Source organism: Tursiops truncatus, chromosome 2, assembly GCF_011762595.2.
Source record: "Tursiops truncatus isolate mTurTru1 chromosome 2, mTurTru1.mat.Y, whole genome shotgun sequence".
Classification (NCBI taxonomy): domain Eukaryota; kingdom Metazoa; phylum Chordata; class Mammalia; order Artiodactyla; family Delphinidae; genus Tursiops; species Tursiops truncatus.
The window spans coordinates 15,351,406-15,371,554 of record NC_047035.1 but is presented as its reverse complement, the minus strand read 5'-3'; the positions used below and the strand labels follow the sequence as shown (position 1 = coordinate 15,371,554).

The 20,149-nt window shown below is 36.8% G+C and overlaps 1 protein-coding gene across 4 annotated transcripts in view; it reads right to left on the bottom strand.

Annotated features, from left to right (window-relative positions):
- EML5 (EMAP like 5) overlaps positions 1-20,149 on the bottom strand; it is a 162,643-nt gene that overhangs the window by 23,922 nt on the left and 118,572 nt on the right. For 2 of the 4 annotated variants that reach the window (XM_019919251.3, XM_019919253.3), the window contains exons 28-30: positions 14,995-15,073; positions 13,744-13,873; positions 11,374-11,472 (exon numbers count right to left, since the gene is read on the bottom strand). In XM_019919251.3, the coding sequence (XP_019774810.1) occupies positions 11,374-11,472; positions 13,744-13,873; positions 14,995-15,073 (308 nt within the window). Of the gene's footprint in view, positions 1-11,373; positions 11,473-13,743; positions 13,874-14,994; positions 15,074-16,883; positions 16,893-18,614; positions 18,630-20,149 lie in introns of all 4 variants that reach the window. The other 2 variants (XM_019919245.3, XM_073800143.1) reach the window with 2 other exon arrangements.

The window sequence follows — 20,149 nt, the reverse complement described above, 5'->3', positions numbered from 1 at the left end:
ATAAATAAAATAAATAAGTTTATTTAAAAAAACAAACAAACAGAGCTTCCTAAGGAGAGGTTAGGTTACTCTGTTAGGCATCAAGTGATAATGGGGTTCAAGCACGTGTAGGAGGATCCTTAATCAAATATGTAAAAAAGGAAATTCAAACATCTAATGATGGACAGCTAATGATGGATAAAATGATATATTTGGCTCTGAGATTCCAAGAAAAAAGAAAAGTTTGAATGTAACTGGCTAAAATACCACAAAAGCAAATATTTCAGTTCCTCTATGATTTATATGACTTTTTAACAAAGAGAACCATATGCATTTTAGAAAGTGTTTTCGTGCTTTGTGGGTTTTAAACAAGCCTGGCATGCAAAGTACCTACTGATTCAATTTTCTTTAGGTTCAGAAGAGAAAAAGTCTCTTACTCTTTGATCTTCTCTTGAGTCTTTCTTACACTTAATTAGGCATCACTAAAGATTTTTATGTCTTGTGGAATGGTACAAGTAGGGCAAGGCACAGAACTACATACATGATCTAAAATCCATCTCTGTACTGGCTGAACTTTGACGTGGAAGGAGAAAGAGGGGGAGATAATTAGCCATTCCACATTCTCTATAGTGTTGCCTTTCAACAAAAGGGAAAGAATACAAATATCAAATCATGCATTTGAAACTAACATAATATTTTATGTCAATTATATCTCAATTTTAAAAAAGGAAAGAAGTAGAGGTCAAATTTTATGAAAGATTAATTTGTGACATTTCTTAATCAAAAGAGAAAACTATAGCCCTAATATGTTAAACAAAGTTGCTTTTTTTTTTTTTTTTTTTTTGCGGTACGCAGGCCTCTCACTGTTGTGGCCTCTCCCGTTGCGGAGCACAGGCTCCGGACTCGCAGGCTCAGCGGCCATGGCTCAAGGGCCCAGCCGCTCTGCGGCATGTGGGATCTTCCCGGACCAGGGCACGAACCCGCGTCCCCTGCATCGGCAGGCGGACTCCCAACCACTGCGCCACCAGGGAAGCCCCCAAAGTTGCTTTTTTAAAGGGAGAAAAGGGGAAAGAAAAGGAGAAGGAGCAAAGCTGGGAAATGGAAGAACCATGCCTTCTAGGATTCCATTCATAGAATGTAAATTCCACTAACAGAGATTTTGTCTTTTTGTAAGCTGCTTATACCCCGAGCACCAAGAACAATACCTTGCACGTGGCAGATACTCAGTAAATTTGTTGAATAAATGAACTTAATAAAAATTAACTGATCAATAACTATATGCCAAGAGGCACTAAACATGATGCTTTCATGACCAAAATGGTAACTTGGTCTCTCATTCCTCATGCAAAGTGAAAAGAAGACTTCAATTTCAAAAACTTAGTGTGAAAATGGGCTAGATCTACGTATTTATATTCAAAGATTAGAAAGGCTGGATCAAGAGGCAGAATAGAAGGATGTGGAGCTCACCTTCTCCTACAAATACATCAGAACTACATCTACATGTGGAACCCTTCTCACAGAATACCTGCTGAACACCAGCAGATCTCATAAAACCAAAGTTGCAAGAAAGATCACCACGTAACCAGGTAGGATGAAAGAAAAAAAAAAAAAAGAATCAGGACAGGACCTGTGCCCTGGCAGAGAGCTATGAAAGAGGAAAGATTCCCTCACCCTGGGAAGTCTCTTCACTGGTGGTGAGATCAGCTGGGACAGAAAGGGAGCTTCAGAGGCTCAGAGAAGAGTAGAGCAGCCGGTTTACAGCAGGCAGAACAGATAGAGACCAATACAGAGGGTCCTGGCCACCTCCCTGCCCTCCCCAGCCTGAGATGTGCATCTGCTGGTGTGTGCGGGGGTGCTGGGCACTGAAACTTGGGTTTCAGAGGACAGATCTGGGGAGAGGACTGGCATTGGTTGTGTGGAGACAGCCTGAAGGGGCTGAAGTGTGGTCCAAGCCACAATCAGGGGTGTGCGCAGGAAGGAGCTTGGGTCTGCCACTGAAGTCCCATTGTTAATGCTCAAGGGGAGGGGCAGGGCCCCTGCCATAGCAGCCTCCCCTTCTTGGAGTGCTCGTGGTGGTGCAGCTCTGCCTCTTTGAGCTCTGGGAGAGTGTAAGCACCAGAGGATTGTCCATACTTGGAGGCAGGGCTGAAATCCAAACCGATCCCCAAGGGCCGTGTGACTTTGGAAGCAGCGCTGAAATCTGAGTGTCCCAGAGGTTGTGGGATCTGTGAATTTAGGCACTTTGTAAACTCAGTGCCCGTGGGACATCCGAGCAGATTACTGGTGATCTTGTGGATGGGGCGGGTCCAGCGATAGTGGCTGTGGGCTTTTCCACAGTCTGGGCTGACTCAGTAGCTCTACAATGGGTCCAGGTGCAAGACTTTGGCAGTCCCGGTACCTGATCTCAGCAGTTCTGCACCAAGCGATCTGCGCTAGTGGCTTTGTGAGCACAGCACCTGAGGGACACCCAGGACAACTGCCTGAATTCCCACAGTTGAGGTGGGGCCGAGGGCAGTGCCAAGTGTACTTTGTGAATCCACACAACGGGTGACAGGCAACATCACAGAGCGCACTTCCTGGTGGACAGCTCCTACAAAGCAATACTCAGTGGCTCCTCTCCCTGCTCCAGCCCTGCCTACCTCACACCGCAGTTCAGAAACGGATCTGGGGGTGTCTACTCCAACAAGTGGGGAGCAGACTTTGCCCCCAACAGGGCTGTGACAAGCACAGACCAAAGAGGAGGGCCCATTCAACATCCAGTGCAGGCTCTGGTCACCACAACAACAATTACACCCCCTATCAAGGGGATAATGGTCAACACACACTGAGGAAAGATGTGGCAGGTATCCATACTAAAAACAGCCCTCGCACTAAAAATATTAGACTCATGGAGCATACACAGGGACAATTCCACATAAAAAGAGCCCTTCAGGACCACAGTAGATAGCTGTTTCTCTTAAATTCATAAAGCCAGAGAAATATGAGTAAAATGAAGAAGCAGAGGAACCACTCCTGATTTAAAGATCAAGAGAATTCCCCTGAAAGAACAAAGAATGAAGCAGACCTCTCCAGTTTACTAGACCCTGAGTTCAAGAAGGAAATAATGAAAATACTGAAGGAATGAAGAAGGGCTATTGATAGAAATGCAGATTACTATAAAAAGCAATTAGAAACTATAAAGAGGAGCCGATTAAAATTAGAAAACTCATTTGCCAAGACAAAAGCTGAGCTAAAGGCAATAAATAGCAAACTGGATAATGCAGAAGAATAAATAAGTGATCTGGAAGACAGAATAATGGAAATCATCCAATCAGATCAGCAGACAGAAAGACAAATGAAAGAAACAATGAAAGCAATATACAAGACCTATGGGATAATATAAAGCATCCCAATCTATGCATAAGAGGGATCCCAAGAAGGAGAAGAAAAAGGGATTGAAAATATATTTGAAGAAATTATGGTTGAAAATTTTAGAAGGAAACATATATCCAGGTACAGAAAGCACAGAGGGTCCCAAACAAGATGAACCCAAACAGACCTATACCAAGACATATTATGACTAACATGGCAAAAGTTTAAGACATAGGGAGGATTCTAAAGGCAGCAAGAGAAAATAAAGAGTAAATGACAAGGGGACACCCATAAGGCTCTCAGCTGATTTCTCCACAGAAACATTGCAGGCCAGAAGGGAGTGGCAAGATGTATTCAAAGTCCTGAAAGGGAAAAACCTGCAAAACAGGATACTCTACCCAGAAATATTATCACTTAGAATAGAAAGAGAGATAAAGAATTTCTCAGACAAGCAAAAACTAAAAGAATACAACAATACTAAACGAATCCTAAAAGAAATATTGAAAGGTCTTCTCTAAATAGAAAAGAAGCAAGAATCTACAGGAAAGAGAAAATCACAATTGGAAAGTAAATCAAATAAGCCAACAGACAGATTTTTAAAAAATCAAAAAACAATTTGTGAAAGCAATAACTACAATGAACATCAAAAGGATAAACACAAAGATGTAAAAGATGACATCAAAATCATATAATGTGGGGAAGGAGAGTAAGAAATGTAGATTTTTTGTAGATTGTTTGTTTGTTTGTCTCAAAGTCTCTTTATTCCTTTGCTCATTCTTTATTATGAAATGCTTGAGACATGTCAAGTGGTTTTTTTTTTTCTTTGTGGCCACACTGCACAGCTTTCAGGATCTTAGTTCCCTGACCACAGATAGAACCCAGGCCCCTGGCAGTGAAAGCACTGAGTCCTAATCACTGGGCCACAAGGGAATTCCCAATTTTTTTTTTTTAGAATGTGTTTGAGTCTATAGAACTACCAGTCTAAAGCAAAAAGATATAGTAATGAGTTATCATACTTGAGAAACAGTGAAAAACAGAGTAACCACAAATCAAAAACATACAACAGTTTCACAAAAACCAAAAAGAAGAGAACATAAGCATAATACAAAAGAAAATCATCAAACCACAAAAAGAAAACAAAACGGAACAAAGAAGAAACACAAAAACAACTGCAAAAGAAGGTTTAAAATGGTAATAAATACATATCTATCAATAATTACCTTAAATGTAATGAACTAAATGCGCCAAACAAAAGACACAGAGTGGGGAGGGGATAAATTAGCAGTTTGGGATTAACATATATACACTACTATATATGAAATAGCCAACAAGGACCTATTGTATAGCACAGGGAACTATACTCAGTATTTTATAATAACCTATAAGGGAAAAGAATCTGAAAAAAATAGATATATGTGTATGTATAACTGAATCACCCTGCTGTATACCTGAAACTAACAAAACATTGTAAATCAATTATATCAATAGTTCAATAAAAAAAAAGAAAATCATATGTACTCTCAAGTACAGCTGTAAATTAGTAATTATGCTCCTAAGCCTGAAAAATCTCAACCAAAGCCTTAATACAGTGTGAAAAACATAAGAAAAGTCTCCATGATACTAAGAAGAAAAAAAAAAAGGACACAGAATGGCAGATTGCATACAAAAAACAAGAGCCTACAATATGCTGCCTACAAGAGACGTGAAAGTGGTTTCAGGCGAAGAATACAATAAGTCCCCTATATACGAACAAGTTTTGTTCTGACAGCGTGTTCGTAAGACCAACAAAGTTAGCCTCGGTATCCAACTAACACAACTGGCTATATAGTACTGTACTGTAATAGGTTTATAATACTTTTCACACAAATAATACATAAAAAACAAACAAACAGAAAAAATAAAGAAGACTTTTTTAATCTTACAGTACAGTACCTTGAAAAGTACAGTAGTACAACAGCTGGCATACAGGGGCTGGCATTGAGTAAACAGGCAAGAAGAGTTACTGACTGGAGGAGAGAGAGGAGTTAGGAAGGAGAGAGTAGAGCTGAAGGATCGTCAGCAATAGGAGATGGAGGGCAAGCTGCAATTTCACTCACATCTGACGCTGATGGAAGGCATGTTCGCATCTTTGAAAGTTCACAACGTGAAGGTTCGTATATAGGGGACTTACTGTACACATAGAGTGAAAGTGAGGGGATGGAAAAAGATATTTCATGCAAACAGAAATGACAAGAAAGTGAGGAGAGCAATATTCACGTCAGACAAAATAGACTTTAAAACAAAGGCCATAAAAAAAGATAAAGAAGGCCACTATATAATGATAAAAGAATCAATACAAGAGGAGGATATTACACTTGTTAACATACATGCACCCAATATAGGAGCACATAAATACGTAAAACAAATACTAACAGACATAAAGGGAGAAACTGACAGGAGTACAATAATAGTAGGAGACCCCACTCACATCAATGGACAGATCTTCCAGACAGAAAATCAATAAGGCAATGGAGATCCTAAATGGCACAATAGACCAATTGGATTTAATTGATATTTTTAGGACATTACATCCAAACAGAATACACATTCTTTTCAAGTGCACATGGAACATTCTCTAAGATTGACCACGTACTAGGACACAAAACAAGCCTCAACAAATCTAAGAGGACAGAAATTACTTCAAGCATCTTTTCTGACCACAACAGCATGAAACTAGAAATCAACCACAGAAAGAGAAACGAGAAAAAATGATTACATGGAGACTAAACAACATGCTACTAAAAAACCAATGGATCAATGATGAAATGAAAGAGGAAATTTAAAAATACCTTGAGACAAATGACAATGAAAACACAATCATACACAATCTATGGGATGCAGCAGAAGCAGTTCTTAGAGGGAAGTTCATAGCATACCGGCCTTCCTCAAAAAACAAGAAAAATCTCAAATAAACAACCTAACCTACCACCTTGTTCTTTAGAAAAAGAACAAACAAAACCTAAAGCCAGCGTAAGGAAGGAAATAATAAAGATCATAGAGGAAATAAATACAATAGAGATTTTAAAAAACAATTGAAAAAAATCAATAAAACCAAGAGCTGCTTCTTTGAAAGGGTAAGCAAAATCGACAAGCCTCTGGCCAGGCTCACCAAGAAGAAAAGAGAGAGGACCCAAATAAACAAAATAAGAAATGAAAGAGGAAAAATAACAACCAATACTGCAGAAATACAAAGAACCGTAAGAGAATACTATGAACAATTATATGCCAACAAATTGGAAAACCTAGAAGAACAACTTTCTGCAAACCGAAGCCCAGGACCAGATGCCTTTACTGAGGACTTTTACCAAACATGCAAAGAACTTATACTGATCCTTCTCAATCCCTTCCAAAAGACTGAAGAGGAGAGAACACTCCCAAAGCCATTCTATGAAGCTATCATTGCCCTAATACCAAAACAAGACACAGACAATACCAAAGAGACTTGCCTGGTGGCGCAGTGGTTAAGAATCCACCTGCCAATGCAGGGGACACAGAATCGATCACTGGTCCAGGAAGATTCCCACATGCCGTGAAGCAACAAGCCCGTGTGCCACAACTACTGAGCCTGTGCTCTAGAGCCCGCAAGCCACAACTACTGAAGCCCACATGCCCTAGAACACACGTGACACAACTACTGAGCCCACGTGCCACAACTACTGAAGCCAGCGTGACCTAAGGCCTGTGTACTGCAACTACTGAGCCTGTGTTTTGCAACTACTACAAGAGAAGCCACTGCAATGAGAAGCCCACACACCACTACAAAGAGTAGGCCCCGCTCACTGCAACTGCAGAAAGCCCGCGTGCAGCAACCAAGACTCAATGCAGCCAAAAAATAAATTAAAAAATAAATTTAAAAAAAGAGACAATACCAAAAAAGAAAACTACAGGCCAATATCTTTGATGAATATAGATACAAAAATTCTCAACAAAATATTAGTAAACTGAATCCAACAACACATTAAAAAGATCATAGGCCTTGATCAAGTGGATTCATCCCAGGGTCACAAGGATGGTTCAACATACACAAATCAATCAACATGATACACCATAACAAGAAAAGAAGGGAAGGGGAGGGGAGGGGAGGGGAGGGGAGGGAAAGAACAGAACTACATGATCACCTCAATAGATGCAGAAAAAGCATTTGATAAAATGCTTTTGGATGCTTCAACATCCATTCATGATAAAAACTCTCACCAAAGTGGGTATAGAGGGAACATATCTCAACGTAATAAAAGTTATTTATGACAAACCCACAGCCAACATAATACTCAATGGTGAAAAGCTGAAAGCCTTCCTGCTAAAATCTGGAAGAAGACAAGGATGCCCACTCTCACCACTTCTATTCAACACAGTATTGGAAGTCTTAGCCACAGCAATCAGACAAGAAAAAGAAATAAAAGGTATCCAAATTGGAAGAGAAGAGGTAAAACTGTCATATGCAGATGACATGATATATATAGAAAACCCTAAAGACTCTACACAAAACTACTAGAACTGATAAATGAATTCAGCAAGGTAGCAGGATACAAGATTAACATACAGAAATCTGTTGCATTTCTTACATTAACAACGAAATATCAGAAAGGGAAAGTAAAAATGCATTAAAAAATAAATTTATTTATTTATTTATAGCTCATTGGGTCTTCATCACTGCGCATGGGCTTTCTCTAGTTGCAGCAAGCGGGGGCTACTCTTCTTTGTGGTGCGCGGGCTTCTCACTGTGGTGGCTTCTCTTGTTGCAGAGCATGGGCTCTAGGCGTGCGGGCTCAGTAGTTGTGGCTCACAGGCTCTAGAGCACAGCCTCAGTAGTTGTACGCATGGGCTTAGTAGCTCTGCGGCATGTGGGGTCTTCCTGGACCAGGGCTTGAACCCATGTCCCCTGCATTGGCAGGTGGATTCTTAACCACTGCGCCACCAGGGAAGCTCATAAATTCTCTTTTAAAATTGCATAAAAAAAAATTACTTGGGAATAAACCTGACCGAGGAGGTGAAAGACTTAATATGCTGAGAACTATAACACACTGATAAAGGAAATTGAAGATGATTTAAAGAATTGAAAGATATACCATGCCCTTGGATTGGAAGAATTAGTATCATTAAAATGGCCATACTACCCAAAGCAATCTACAGATTTAATGTGATCACTATGAAATTACCCATAACATTTTTCACAGAACTAGAACAAATAATCCTAACATTTATGTGTGACCATAAAAGACCTAGAATTGCCAAAGCAATCCTGAGGAAAAAGAACAAAGCAGGAGGCATAACCCTCCCAGACTTCAGACAATGCTACAAAGCTACAGTAATCAAAACAGCACAGTACTGGAACAAAAAACAGACATATGGGTCAATGGAACAGTACAGGGAGTGTAGAAATAAACCCACACACCTACAGTCAATTAATCTTAGACAAGGAGACAAGAATATACAATGGAGAAAAGACAGTTTCTTCAGCAAGTGGTGTTGGGAAAGCTGGGCAGCTGCATGTAAATCAATGAAGTTAGAGCACATCCTCACATTATACACAAAAATAAACTCAAAATAGCTTAAAAACTTAAATATAAGACATGACACTGTAAAACTCTTAGAAGAAACCACAGGCAAAACATTCTCTGACAGGGCTTCCCTAGTGGTGCAGTGGTTGAGAGTCCGCCTACTGATGCAGGGGACGCGGGTTCGTGCCCCGGTCCGGGAGGATCCCACATGCTGCGGAGCGGCTGGGCCCGTGAGCCATGGCCGCTGAGCCTGCGTGTCCGGAGCCTGTGCTCCGAAACGGGAGAGGCCACAACAGTGAGAGGCCCGCATACCGAAAAAAACAAACAAACAAACAAAAAAACATTCTCTGACATAAATTGTACCAATGTTTTCTTAGGTCAGTTTCCCAAGGCAATAGAAATAAAAGCAAAAATAAACAAATGGCACGTATGCAAACTTATAAGCTTTTGCATAGCAAAGGAAACCATAAATAAAATGAAAAGACAACCTATGGACTGTGTGAAAATATTTGCAAATGATTCGACCAACAGGGCTTAACTTCCAAAATATACAAACAGTTCATACAACTGAATAACAAAAAAATGAACAACCCAATCAAAACTTGGGCAGAAGACCTAAACAGACATTTCTCCAAAGAAGACATACAGATGGCCAACAGGCACATGAAAAGATGCTCAAATCACTAATTATCAGAGAAATGCAAATCAAGACTACAATGAGGTATCACCTGATACTGGTCAGAATGGCTATCATCAAAAAGTCTACCAATAATAAATGCTGGAGAGGATGTGGAGAAAAGGGAACCCTTCTACACTACTGGTGGGAATGTAAATTGGTGCAGCCACTATGGAAAACAGTATGGAGGTTCCTCAAGAAACTAAAAATAGAGTTGCCATATGATGCAGCAATCCCACTCCTGGGCATATATCCAGAGAAAACTCTAATTCGGAAAGATACATGCACCCCAGTGTTCACAGTAGCACTATTTACAATAGCCAAGACATGGAAGCAACTTAAATGTCCATCAACAGATGAATGAATAAAGAAGATGTGGTATATATACAAAATGGAATACTACTCAGCCATAAAAAAGAATGAAATAATGCCATTTGCAGCAATATGGATGGATCTATAGATTATCACACTAAGTGAAGTAAGTCTGAAAGAGAAAGACAAATACCATATGATATCACATGTGGAATCTAAAATATAACACAAATGAACTTATTTACGAAACAGAAACAGACTCACAGACATAGAGAACAAACTGATGGCTACCAAAGGAGAAAGGGGGTGGGGGAGGGATAAATTAGGAGTTTGGGATTAGCAGATACAAACTACTATATATAAAACAGATAAAAAACAAGGTCCTACTGTCTACCACAGGGAACTATATTCAATATCCTGTGACAAACCATAATGGAAAAGAACGTGAAAATAATACATACATTTATATATAACTGAATCACTTTGCTGTATACCAGAATCTAACACAACATTGTAAATCAACTATATGTCGATAAATAAATAAATAAATAATATTCAAAGATTAGAATATTTTGTATATAACAGGTGAAGTATTGGTCTACTTTCTTTTTAAAAGTAGAAAATTTTACAGAAAGGAAGATTACAAAGGTCTTTGTGGCATAACTGTAGAACTAATTGATCCAGAGAACAAGTTTCTAACTGATCAATTTAGTAATTTATGAAAAATAGAGATATTAGAAGCAAAAATTATCTTATTCAAGAAGAAAAAGACATCTGGAAAGCTGGCTTAGCAATTGAGGCCCACTGAGATCCAATAAACCCAATGATTTTGATAATTTTTACAAATTATACCAGGGTTGTGACGATGTGACTGACCGCGTCTATTATGTAGTAGTCATAGTGATCAATGACTGGTAGATATGTCCTAAAGAGACCTACTATCCTCTCAACATTTTGCTTGTGGAGTTACAGCCTTCGTTTAAGTTTTCTATAGAGTTGAAAGAAAACAGCAAGATAGGGGATTTCAAAAATAGTTGGCAAATTAGATCACTGCCAAAGAAAAGGGCAGAAGGGCTCTACTAACATGGAACAGACTCGGCTTCTCTCTTCTTTCTAGATTATGCCCTGCTGAGGCAGATGTGCTCCCCCTCTCAGTCCAGTTACTTCTCGGCTCCTCTTATTTACCATTCTCTCCTCAAGTTCTTCTTTTCTGCTTTATATGCTATTGAATAAAAACTTTTTGCTCATCAGAAATTTCTGCTACAGGACTAAATCCAACTATTTCAACTACCACAGAATAGCTTCTTCTTAATTCTGAACCATCTGAGCCAACTCAGATAACCCAAGTGAGAGAAAGGTGCCTGGAAGCAAATAATATGGTAAAACTGAGTATCTGCTTTATGTATAAATGCATTTTGAACAATACACAAATATGTTTTAGTTTTTTCCTAAGATATTAAATTAATTTGAACAAGACAATTACTTAAAATTGTTTCTTTTTAAAATATAGAAACATACCTACTTGGCCAGTTGCCACTATGTTGATAAATTTGGGGTGCTGATTTACAGTGAGGCACAGAATATCATCATTATGTTCCTGATAAAAACTCTGAGTCCCTAGAAAAAAAAGAATTTGAGAATTAAATCTGAAAACTTTAAGGTGAAATAGTCAAATGCACTTACACAGAGTAATAAACTGCTGTGTTTAACTTACTTGCTTATTTAACACACATACATGCATATATTTTTTGTGGCCGTGCCGTGCGGCTTGCAGGATCTTAGCTCCCCGACCAGGGATCGAACCTGTGCCCCCTGCAGTGGAAGCGCCAAGTCTTAACCACTGGACTGCCAGGGAAGTCCCAACACATATTTTTTGAGCACAACATATACACTTCATCCTAAGGATGGAAACATGACCAAGAAATCCTTAAAGTAACGAACCCTGAAATGCATAAAACCACGTAATACGAGGTTGAAGACATCAAGTGGCACAAGAGAGTTAAAGATCAAAATGCTATGGAAATTTGTAGCAGATTCTTCTTCTTACGAGCAGATGGCACTTCTGGACTGACACGACAGATTCTGTAAATGTGAATGTGAGTGGGGAAGGGCCTTCCAGGGAGAGGGATACTTGAAGCAAAGGTACAAAGGCAGGAAAGTACTGGGTATGCATATAGATGGCTCATTTGGCTGAAGTGTAGGGTAACAAAAAAGGAAAGAAAGAAATAGGTTGCGCAGGCAAATTGGAACTAGAATTACAGAGCATTTTGAAAACAAGCCTATTATTAAATTTCATACTTATTCTGTAGTCAGTGGGGAGGTACTGAAGAATCCTGATCAAAGAAGTAATGTGATTACTCTAGCAGTAGTGACAGTGAAGAGACCTTAGCAGACTATGATTGTGCAGGAGGCAGTAAAGGTAGGCTTGTGCAAGTAAAACGGAGGGGTGGGAAATGAGGTCAGGACGGTAGACTGGGTCCAGATGATAGAGTACCATCAATACTAGGTCCTCCGAAAAGCAAAACAAAACCAAAGAAAACATTTTTAAAATGTCATTTAACATATCTAACATTACTTTAAAGGAACTTCTCGAAGTGAAATGGGCTTCATATTTCCCAGGGCTGAGAGTTCAGTTAAAGGAACAAACAAGTAATTATATGTGCTGTTGGCTAAATTAGTAGATCAGCTAATAGGTCAAGACTTCTTAGACTGTAAACAGAGCAATGTATCTCCATAATGGTGAGGGGCCAAATAACCAGGACTGGAGCAGGTGCTTAGTCTTCCCTCTGCCATCTCTCGCTACATCCCATCATTAGAAAGATGATTAATTAAAAATCAGGAAATTAAAAATAAAGAAAATTACAAGTGTAAATATGAAAGTGTATTTATACTTTCATCCCTATGTAATTTGTCTTTTGTTATCGTCCCTATTCTCTTTGAAGGATAAGTGAAGCCTCAAAGAGGATTTTCTTTCTAAGAGGTATTTTTTTTAAATGACCCAAATTATTAAATGGAAAATTGCCATTGATTTGTGTAATACTGATAAATCTTTTTCTTAGGGCAACTAAAACAGAAATATCATATTAATTATTAATACTGACCAGGGGTTGGGGGATTATGACTCACATAATCCACTCTACCTAATTAGAATGAAGCTACCAGAGGAAAAAGCCAGAAATGTTTGGACTAGATAATCTATATTTTTACTTCTAACTTTTAGACTTTTATGACGTTTACAACTATATGTAATAAAATAGAATTCAAAATTAATACTATTACTAGTAGAATTATCACATCATTGGTCATCAAATGATGCTCAGAGAACTTTCTTTGCTTTTCAACAATCCAATCAGTTAAAGAGAAATCAGGAAATATTTTCTCATTTTCTTGAATCTAACAAGGTATCATCAGTCAAGTCACCGGCAAGCAGCTTTCTTAGTTAACCTCCTCGGCTTTCCGAGGGCTCAGTGTGAACATTGCCACTCCACCCCGCTCCCTAGCAATCACTCATCCAACGTGCTGCTTTCAGTCACTAACCGTCAAAGACAACCATCCAAACCATCCACTTATGCGTTTACGTTATGGGGAAATAGAATAAAGTCACAAACGGTTTCGCTATAAAATGTGCTTTCAACATACAGTAATCCTTTACTTCTCATCGAGATCTTTGAGCACTTTGCGTTATGAAATCCTTTTTTGCCATGTTAAATGTCTTCAAAACTGTAAATTTGTTACTTAAAATATTACTAGAAAGTTCTACAGTATGAAATATTTATATTCTAGATTCACATATTTTAATTATTTATATTTTTAACAAAGAGTTTTAAGATGCTAAATTAAAAATTCTAAATTTTAAAAAGTGGGGAATGGAGAATCAGGGTTTCCTACCTGTAGCAATGTTGTGCACAATTCCCACGGATGCAGTGTGATAAATTATATCATCACCATCATTTAAATAATGAACATTATTCCTACAGTCTCTGCCTCGATAGCCAAAAACAAGCTCCAACACAAGGTCCTATAACAATGATAAAACCATTATACAATTCCTCATGTCTAAATGTTCACCATTATTTTGTTATATAGAGTACTGGTGTCTTCAGTCAAAATGGAGGATGCATTTTTGATGTTTTACAAATTTCAAACACAAAATTAACCTAGATATACCTCTCTGTGTAACCCGTTTTGGGCAGCTGAAACACACATTCCATACTTTTCTACATAAAGTCATAAAAATGAAAGGAGAACCACAAGGTCATCTGATTCCAAGAATTTTAGTTCTTGAGATTTCATGTGTTAAACATTGAGATACTTCTTGTGTCCAAAAGAAGAATATTTCGATTTGTGTTAAACTGTTAGTCAAAATATTTGATCTGCGTACGTAACTCAGGATAACTTATATCCAAGTGATGTACTTTCAAGGATCCAGACAGTCTATCAGCTTTGTGCACTAAGCAGGCTGTCTCTGATAACTCATGCTAAAGTTCTAGCAGATAATTCTGCTACTCCAAGTGTCCATTTTATTTTCACTGACCCTGTGAGGCTGAGTGGGGTAGGAAGTACAACAATCACCCTCCCACAGCTTTATGCCTTGTTGTAGACCTCACTTAGCACAGTTTGCTTGTTGCTGCTGATACTGAGATTATGAAATGCCTTCCTTTTTTGCTCAATTATTGTGCAAAGGTTTCTTTGCTTTGAAGCAGAACCTTCATTAAACCCTACAGTGAATACATCACATGGAGTAAAAGTTCCTGATTTGGTGTAAGCATTAAACCTTTAACTTATAAATTCAAACTGCTAAGTATAAGACACTGCCAAAGTGCCTATGCTTCCATAAACCACAGATCATTTCATACATTTACATTTAGAAGTTCTCTGAGATACAGTTCAATTTAGGGTATTATTCATAGAAAACTAAAAGAAAGACTAATAAAAAAAGGAACAGGATATCCATCCAAGACTCAGATTTGACAGTTAAGCAATCAATTTTTACAACCAAACAAAAAAGAATATTCATCAGTACATTTATTTTCATAAAGAATAAAGAAAAGATTTAGATGTTTTCCAAAAAGGAAACAAACTAAACCCTGTATACATTTTAAGGTACCAATTAACACCGGGGAGTGGGATTTTCCTCACCTCTATGGGTCTCTTTTTCTTGCCGACATTGTTGGTCTGGAGTTTCACTGGCTGTGGCGGGGCCCTGCTCACAGGAGGCCTGAAACAGGTAAGTGGGAAAGAGGAAAGGAACCCATCACTGGCTGCCTTCACTGGGCTTCTCTCACCTGCCCTCCAGAGGCAGATGTCTCTGACACACCTTCACAAAAATGAACCCAATCTGTGTTTCTCACTAGACTCCACCCTCCTTATCTTGATATCTTCTAAAGCAGAAAGGTGGAAAGAAAATATTAGAACTTCTATTCATTTTTCTTTTAACTTCTTTGGTGTATGCTTCATAAATGTAACTAATATAATAGCACAAGAACATATAGATGATAAAAATATACAAATGTTAGTTTTACACACTCAAAAACTTCTACATGGTGTACATTATCAACAAAGCCTAGATTACTGCTCTAAAGTAAGCTACCTCAGTATCTTTCACATGGCAGGTACTCAATACATTCTTCTTGAATTTTGAAAATATTTGTATAAACCTTCCATACTGTTGGCAACATAAGTCATGTGTGAGTTCAAATCTGTACTCTTTACCTGCTCCTCTGTGCCCTTTATCTTCTCTTCTTCTGAAGTCCCTAGTATGGTTATGGCATCACCTTCAGTTAGTCAAGCAAGACATTTTACAGTTACAAAGCACTGTAAACCATACAACACTCTGTAAAAGGTTATTACTATTGTCTCCAACTCCTTCTCTTCCCTTATTCTCACTATTAACTACATATTTTTCAACTTTACCTACACAGTAGCTCTCAAATCTATCCCTCTCCTTCTCTGTTTCCATCACTAGTTCAGGATCTATTTATAATGAATGTGTCATTAGGTGTATAGAGTTCCCATTTTCTATTATTTAAATGTGGAGACTCTTCCCTAAAAAAAAACCCTTTGTTTAATTTTTTAAAAATCCACACACATCATTTAGTTTAGTTTTAACTCAGAGAGCCGTTATTCAAATGTTTAGTAACCTAAATACTGAATCTAAATCAATCATATATCAACTTCCTCTTTCAAATTTTAATATTAATTTTGTAACAACTAAATCAGAAAATGATGTAAATTAACTTTCCAGTGGAAAACATTCCAACGTTTCTGAATAAATCCATAAAATTAAAGGCATAACAATATATTTGCATTTTCAAAATGATTTTCAAATTATACATCTATAAAAAGTAAATGAAGTGTTATATCTTGAACATGTAATATAAGAGAAATGTGTATTTTCATATATAATGTGAAGCAGTACGTAGAAGTATAGAAGCATGACTGGTGACATAAAAGTTAAATGCACTTGCAACACTCTATAAAGAACTTTTCAAATTATCACAAAATTTTTTGGTTTCAAACCTTTTTCATATACTTTTTTGAATATCTGTATGTAATAAATATAACTCACTTTATAATATTTAAAAATATTTCTGCTAAAATCATTTTGAAGAATGACAGAAGCTTTGGCTTTACTTCCAAGTCAATTTTGTTGAACTTTATTCAACATTATTGTCTGAGAACTTTAATAAATGTATAATTTTTATCTATAAATCCTGTAAAACGGTTAAGCATATTTTAATTTTTATAAAGATAATTTATATAAGATATATTATTGCTTGAAATTCTACAACTTGGAAAATTATACAAGTTGAATGAATAAAGTTTTAGTAAAGCAGTTACTTATATAGTACAAATCCAATAATTAAGATGTAGTCATTTCACGCATACTGATTTCAAAGGAGAAAAACATGGAAAACTGTGAATAGAAGTAAAGAACACCAAGTAACATAGCTTATTAATGGTAAATATGAAAGATAACAAAGATACAAAATTGGGTCGCATAGAGCATAGCAAAGAGAGAGGATTACCTGGAACCTCTTTCCAGCAGCAGATAAAAAAGGGAAAAGATTACAACACAGATTTGCATTTAAAATAGTAGTACAATATTTCCTGTAATAAAATATGTTTACAAGTTTAATGCAGATAAACTATATTGTATATAGTAAAGGGCTATTGTTTTTATTTATTGCTATATATAAGAAAAGGCCTAGGCTTAGGGCTACTGCATTCATGGCAGGGAAATCAGAAGAAAGAAGATGAAAAAGAAAAGAATTCAATATGTTCTATGTTGTAAACATTAAAGCTTGCCATTCTTATTTTTCCACAGTGCAATCTGAATTTCAAACAAAATATTTAAGCTTACTTAATGTTTATTAACTTAAATGGCTGGTAGCACTGGCCCTGCTATTAAGGACTGCCTAAGGAACCTAACTAAGCTCCCCCTCCCCTGACCCAAAAGGGATTCCCAGTCAGCCAGTCTAACCAAGTAGGCAGAGTGAGTCTCGGGACCATGCTGGATTTGGGACTTTTCTAGCAAAGGAAGTAACTTAAAAGAAAAAAAATTCCCCTTAACAACATAATGACTGAACAGAACTGGAAGGGATCACAGAAGTTAATCTTATCCATCCTCCCAGTGAAAACAGGAATCGTCTTTACATGTCTAGAACATCCCTTCATAGCACTGATGACAAGTGGTCATTTACTAAACTCTGCATGAACACTGCTCGTCACAAGGAGGTCACTCCTACAGAAGTCATTCATACCTAAGACAGCAATTATATCTCCACTTTGTTTTCTTTTTTTGAAACTAGTGATTCCCAAAGCGATGAATTATTCTTTGTGTAAAGTGGCCTCCCAACATTCCTTTACCCTCTGTTTCCTTCTAGATCACTGTAAACTGCCAATGTCCCTTTAAAATGCAGAGATCAGTCCTGAATAAGCTACTCCAGATCTGACGTTAGGTCTGAATGTTGTATTTCTTTTAAAATAGTATAAGATTATGAGGGCTTTTTTAGAAGTCACATCACAGTCTGGACTCATACCTTTGCACACATCACCTCCTGCTTAAAACAGATAATGAAGTCCTGATATCTGCCAAATTAATTAAGGAGTGCCTTATATTTGATGTGTTGTACAATCTGATCTCAAATCGACTTTTTCATCCTATCTGCCAGCATTTTCCTACTGGTACCTTTTTTACTTCTAAAACAGACTAGGCTTTTCCATATTGTCCTGTTTCAGAAACTGTCTGAAGACATTTTTATCTCACTAAAGGTAGCTACAAAAGCACCCTAAAGAGTCCCTTCTTGCACGTATCATTTTATTAAACATACAAATATCATTACTGCCCATATGTGAATGTTTTGAAATTAATGAATACATTAAACAAGCATTAAATGAAGCTAACAGGTTTGTTATCAACTGAAAGAATTTTCACTGATAAATATGTGTGACTAACTGTTTTTATGAGTCTTTGAAATTTAAGGAAAAACTAAACTATTAGAGTATAGGAGTTTGTGAAAAGTCATTTGTAAAAACACTGATTATAATGAAGACCCTCATAACAACACCCACATATTGTATCTATAAATGCAACTTTTCTGTAGGATTTGTCCTATTTCACTTTCTGGTTCTTTCTCAACAAACGTAGTTCAATGTTTTATAGGGGAAAAAAACAAAACAAAACCGTAAAATACCACAAAGACCAAAATAGAAGAATAAATTTTTGAGTAAAGTATTTTCTTGAACAAAATACTTACCTTACTACTCCCTGCCTTCAAAAGGAGCAAGAGGAAAAAAGTAAGGAGATATACATGAAAACTGATGATGAATAAAATGTAGCAGTTTACTAAACAGATTAAAGATAATATGTCAACAGAATTCTAATGAAATACAAAAAGGCCTAAATTTTATGTCACATTGTTTTGAATATTTTTATTCAAAAATACTGGAAATTTGATTGACAAGTAACTACTTAAAATACATAAGATTAGCTATAAAAATATTTATAGAAAAAGAAAAACATAAAATTACTAATGTCATTTAGGAAAAAGACTCCATGAAAGTGTCAACTAAATAAAGTTGTCAAACTGTCATCAGAAATATTTTCCTTTTAAGTGGATATTTGACAAGCATCTGTTTTGTTTAAAAAGTGCTTTGTTTTGTATATGACAATATACTTTATTTAAAACATGAAAACAATTATGTATACAGACCATTTTATCTCCTCACAAAAATTCAAAGCTGATGAAAAGAAATATCTCTTCATTTTTATCTCCTTTGATTCCTGCATTTTATGAAAATGAAGGCTCCTAACTATGAATCACAATAATGACTTCTTCTGCGTTGGCATTTTCAGAAGAATTTAGTAGAGGTGAATTGTAAAATAATTTGAGGACAAAATGCAAAATAAAAAATAATTTTGAGAAAGTTAGCTATAAAAAATGCAAGCTAACAGCAAAGATTACAATTATGACAGTGTCAACCATTCTTTGTGAGCAGTAAAATGTTTCCATCTATCAGAACTCAGGTCTCTTCAGCAATGAAGGAGGAAATTTAAGTGTTTTACCATGAGAGATGGCCTACAGATTAAAATTAGGTCACATTTTCTGACATACCAAATTTATCTGATAAGTGATAATATTTTCTTCAAAAAATCAATATAATAAATGAAAAAGATTAATGGGAATGTCTAGAGTTCCTTCTTCCCTATATTACATTTTTCATTACCTGTGAGGTATAATTTCTTTTAGGTAATATTAAGTACTATACTGCAAATATTCTAATTATGAACATCTATATTTGCATACTGATATGTACTCTTCTGATTAATAAATATATAGGTAGTGTTCATTACTTTGTGGATATTTAATTTCAGTACCAAAAAGAAAAACTGTTAGAGAGTTCCCTGGTGGTCCAGTGGTTAGGACTTGCCACTTTCACTGCCGTGGCCCTGGGTTCAATCCCAAGCCATGCGGCGCGGCCTGAAATGAAATGAAATTCAATTCAATAAAAAGGAAGTGTGTCAGTATTAACCAGGTATCTCCTTAGGTTACCTTGTATTTTATTCCAAGGAAGGGGCGAGTGAAGACTTACTACTTAAATTCTTATATACATTATTTCATTTCATGAAGTACTCCATAAATTGGGGATTATAATGCTTATTTTTCCTTTGTGGAAACTGAGGCTCAGAGAGAATGGTTTCTCAAGGTCACACAACTGGCAAATGATAAAAATGAATATTTTAACCCATTTATCTGATTCCAAAAACCATGTCATTTGCACTATATGACGT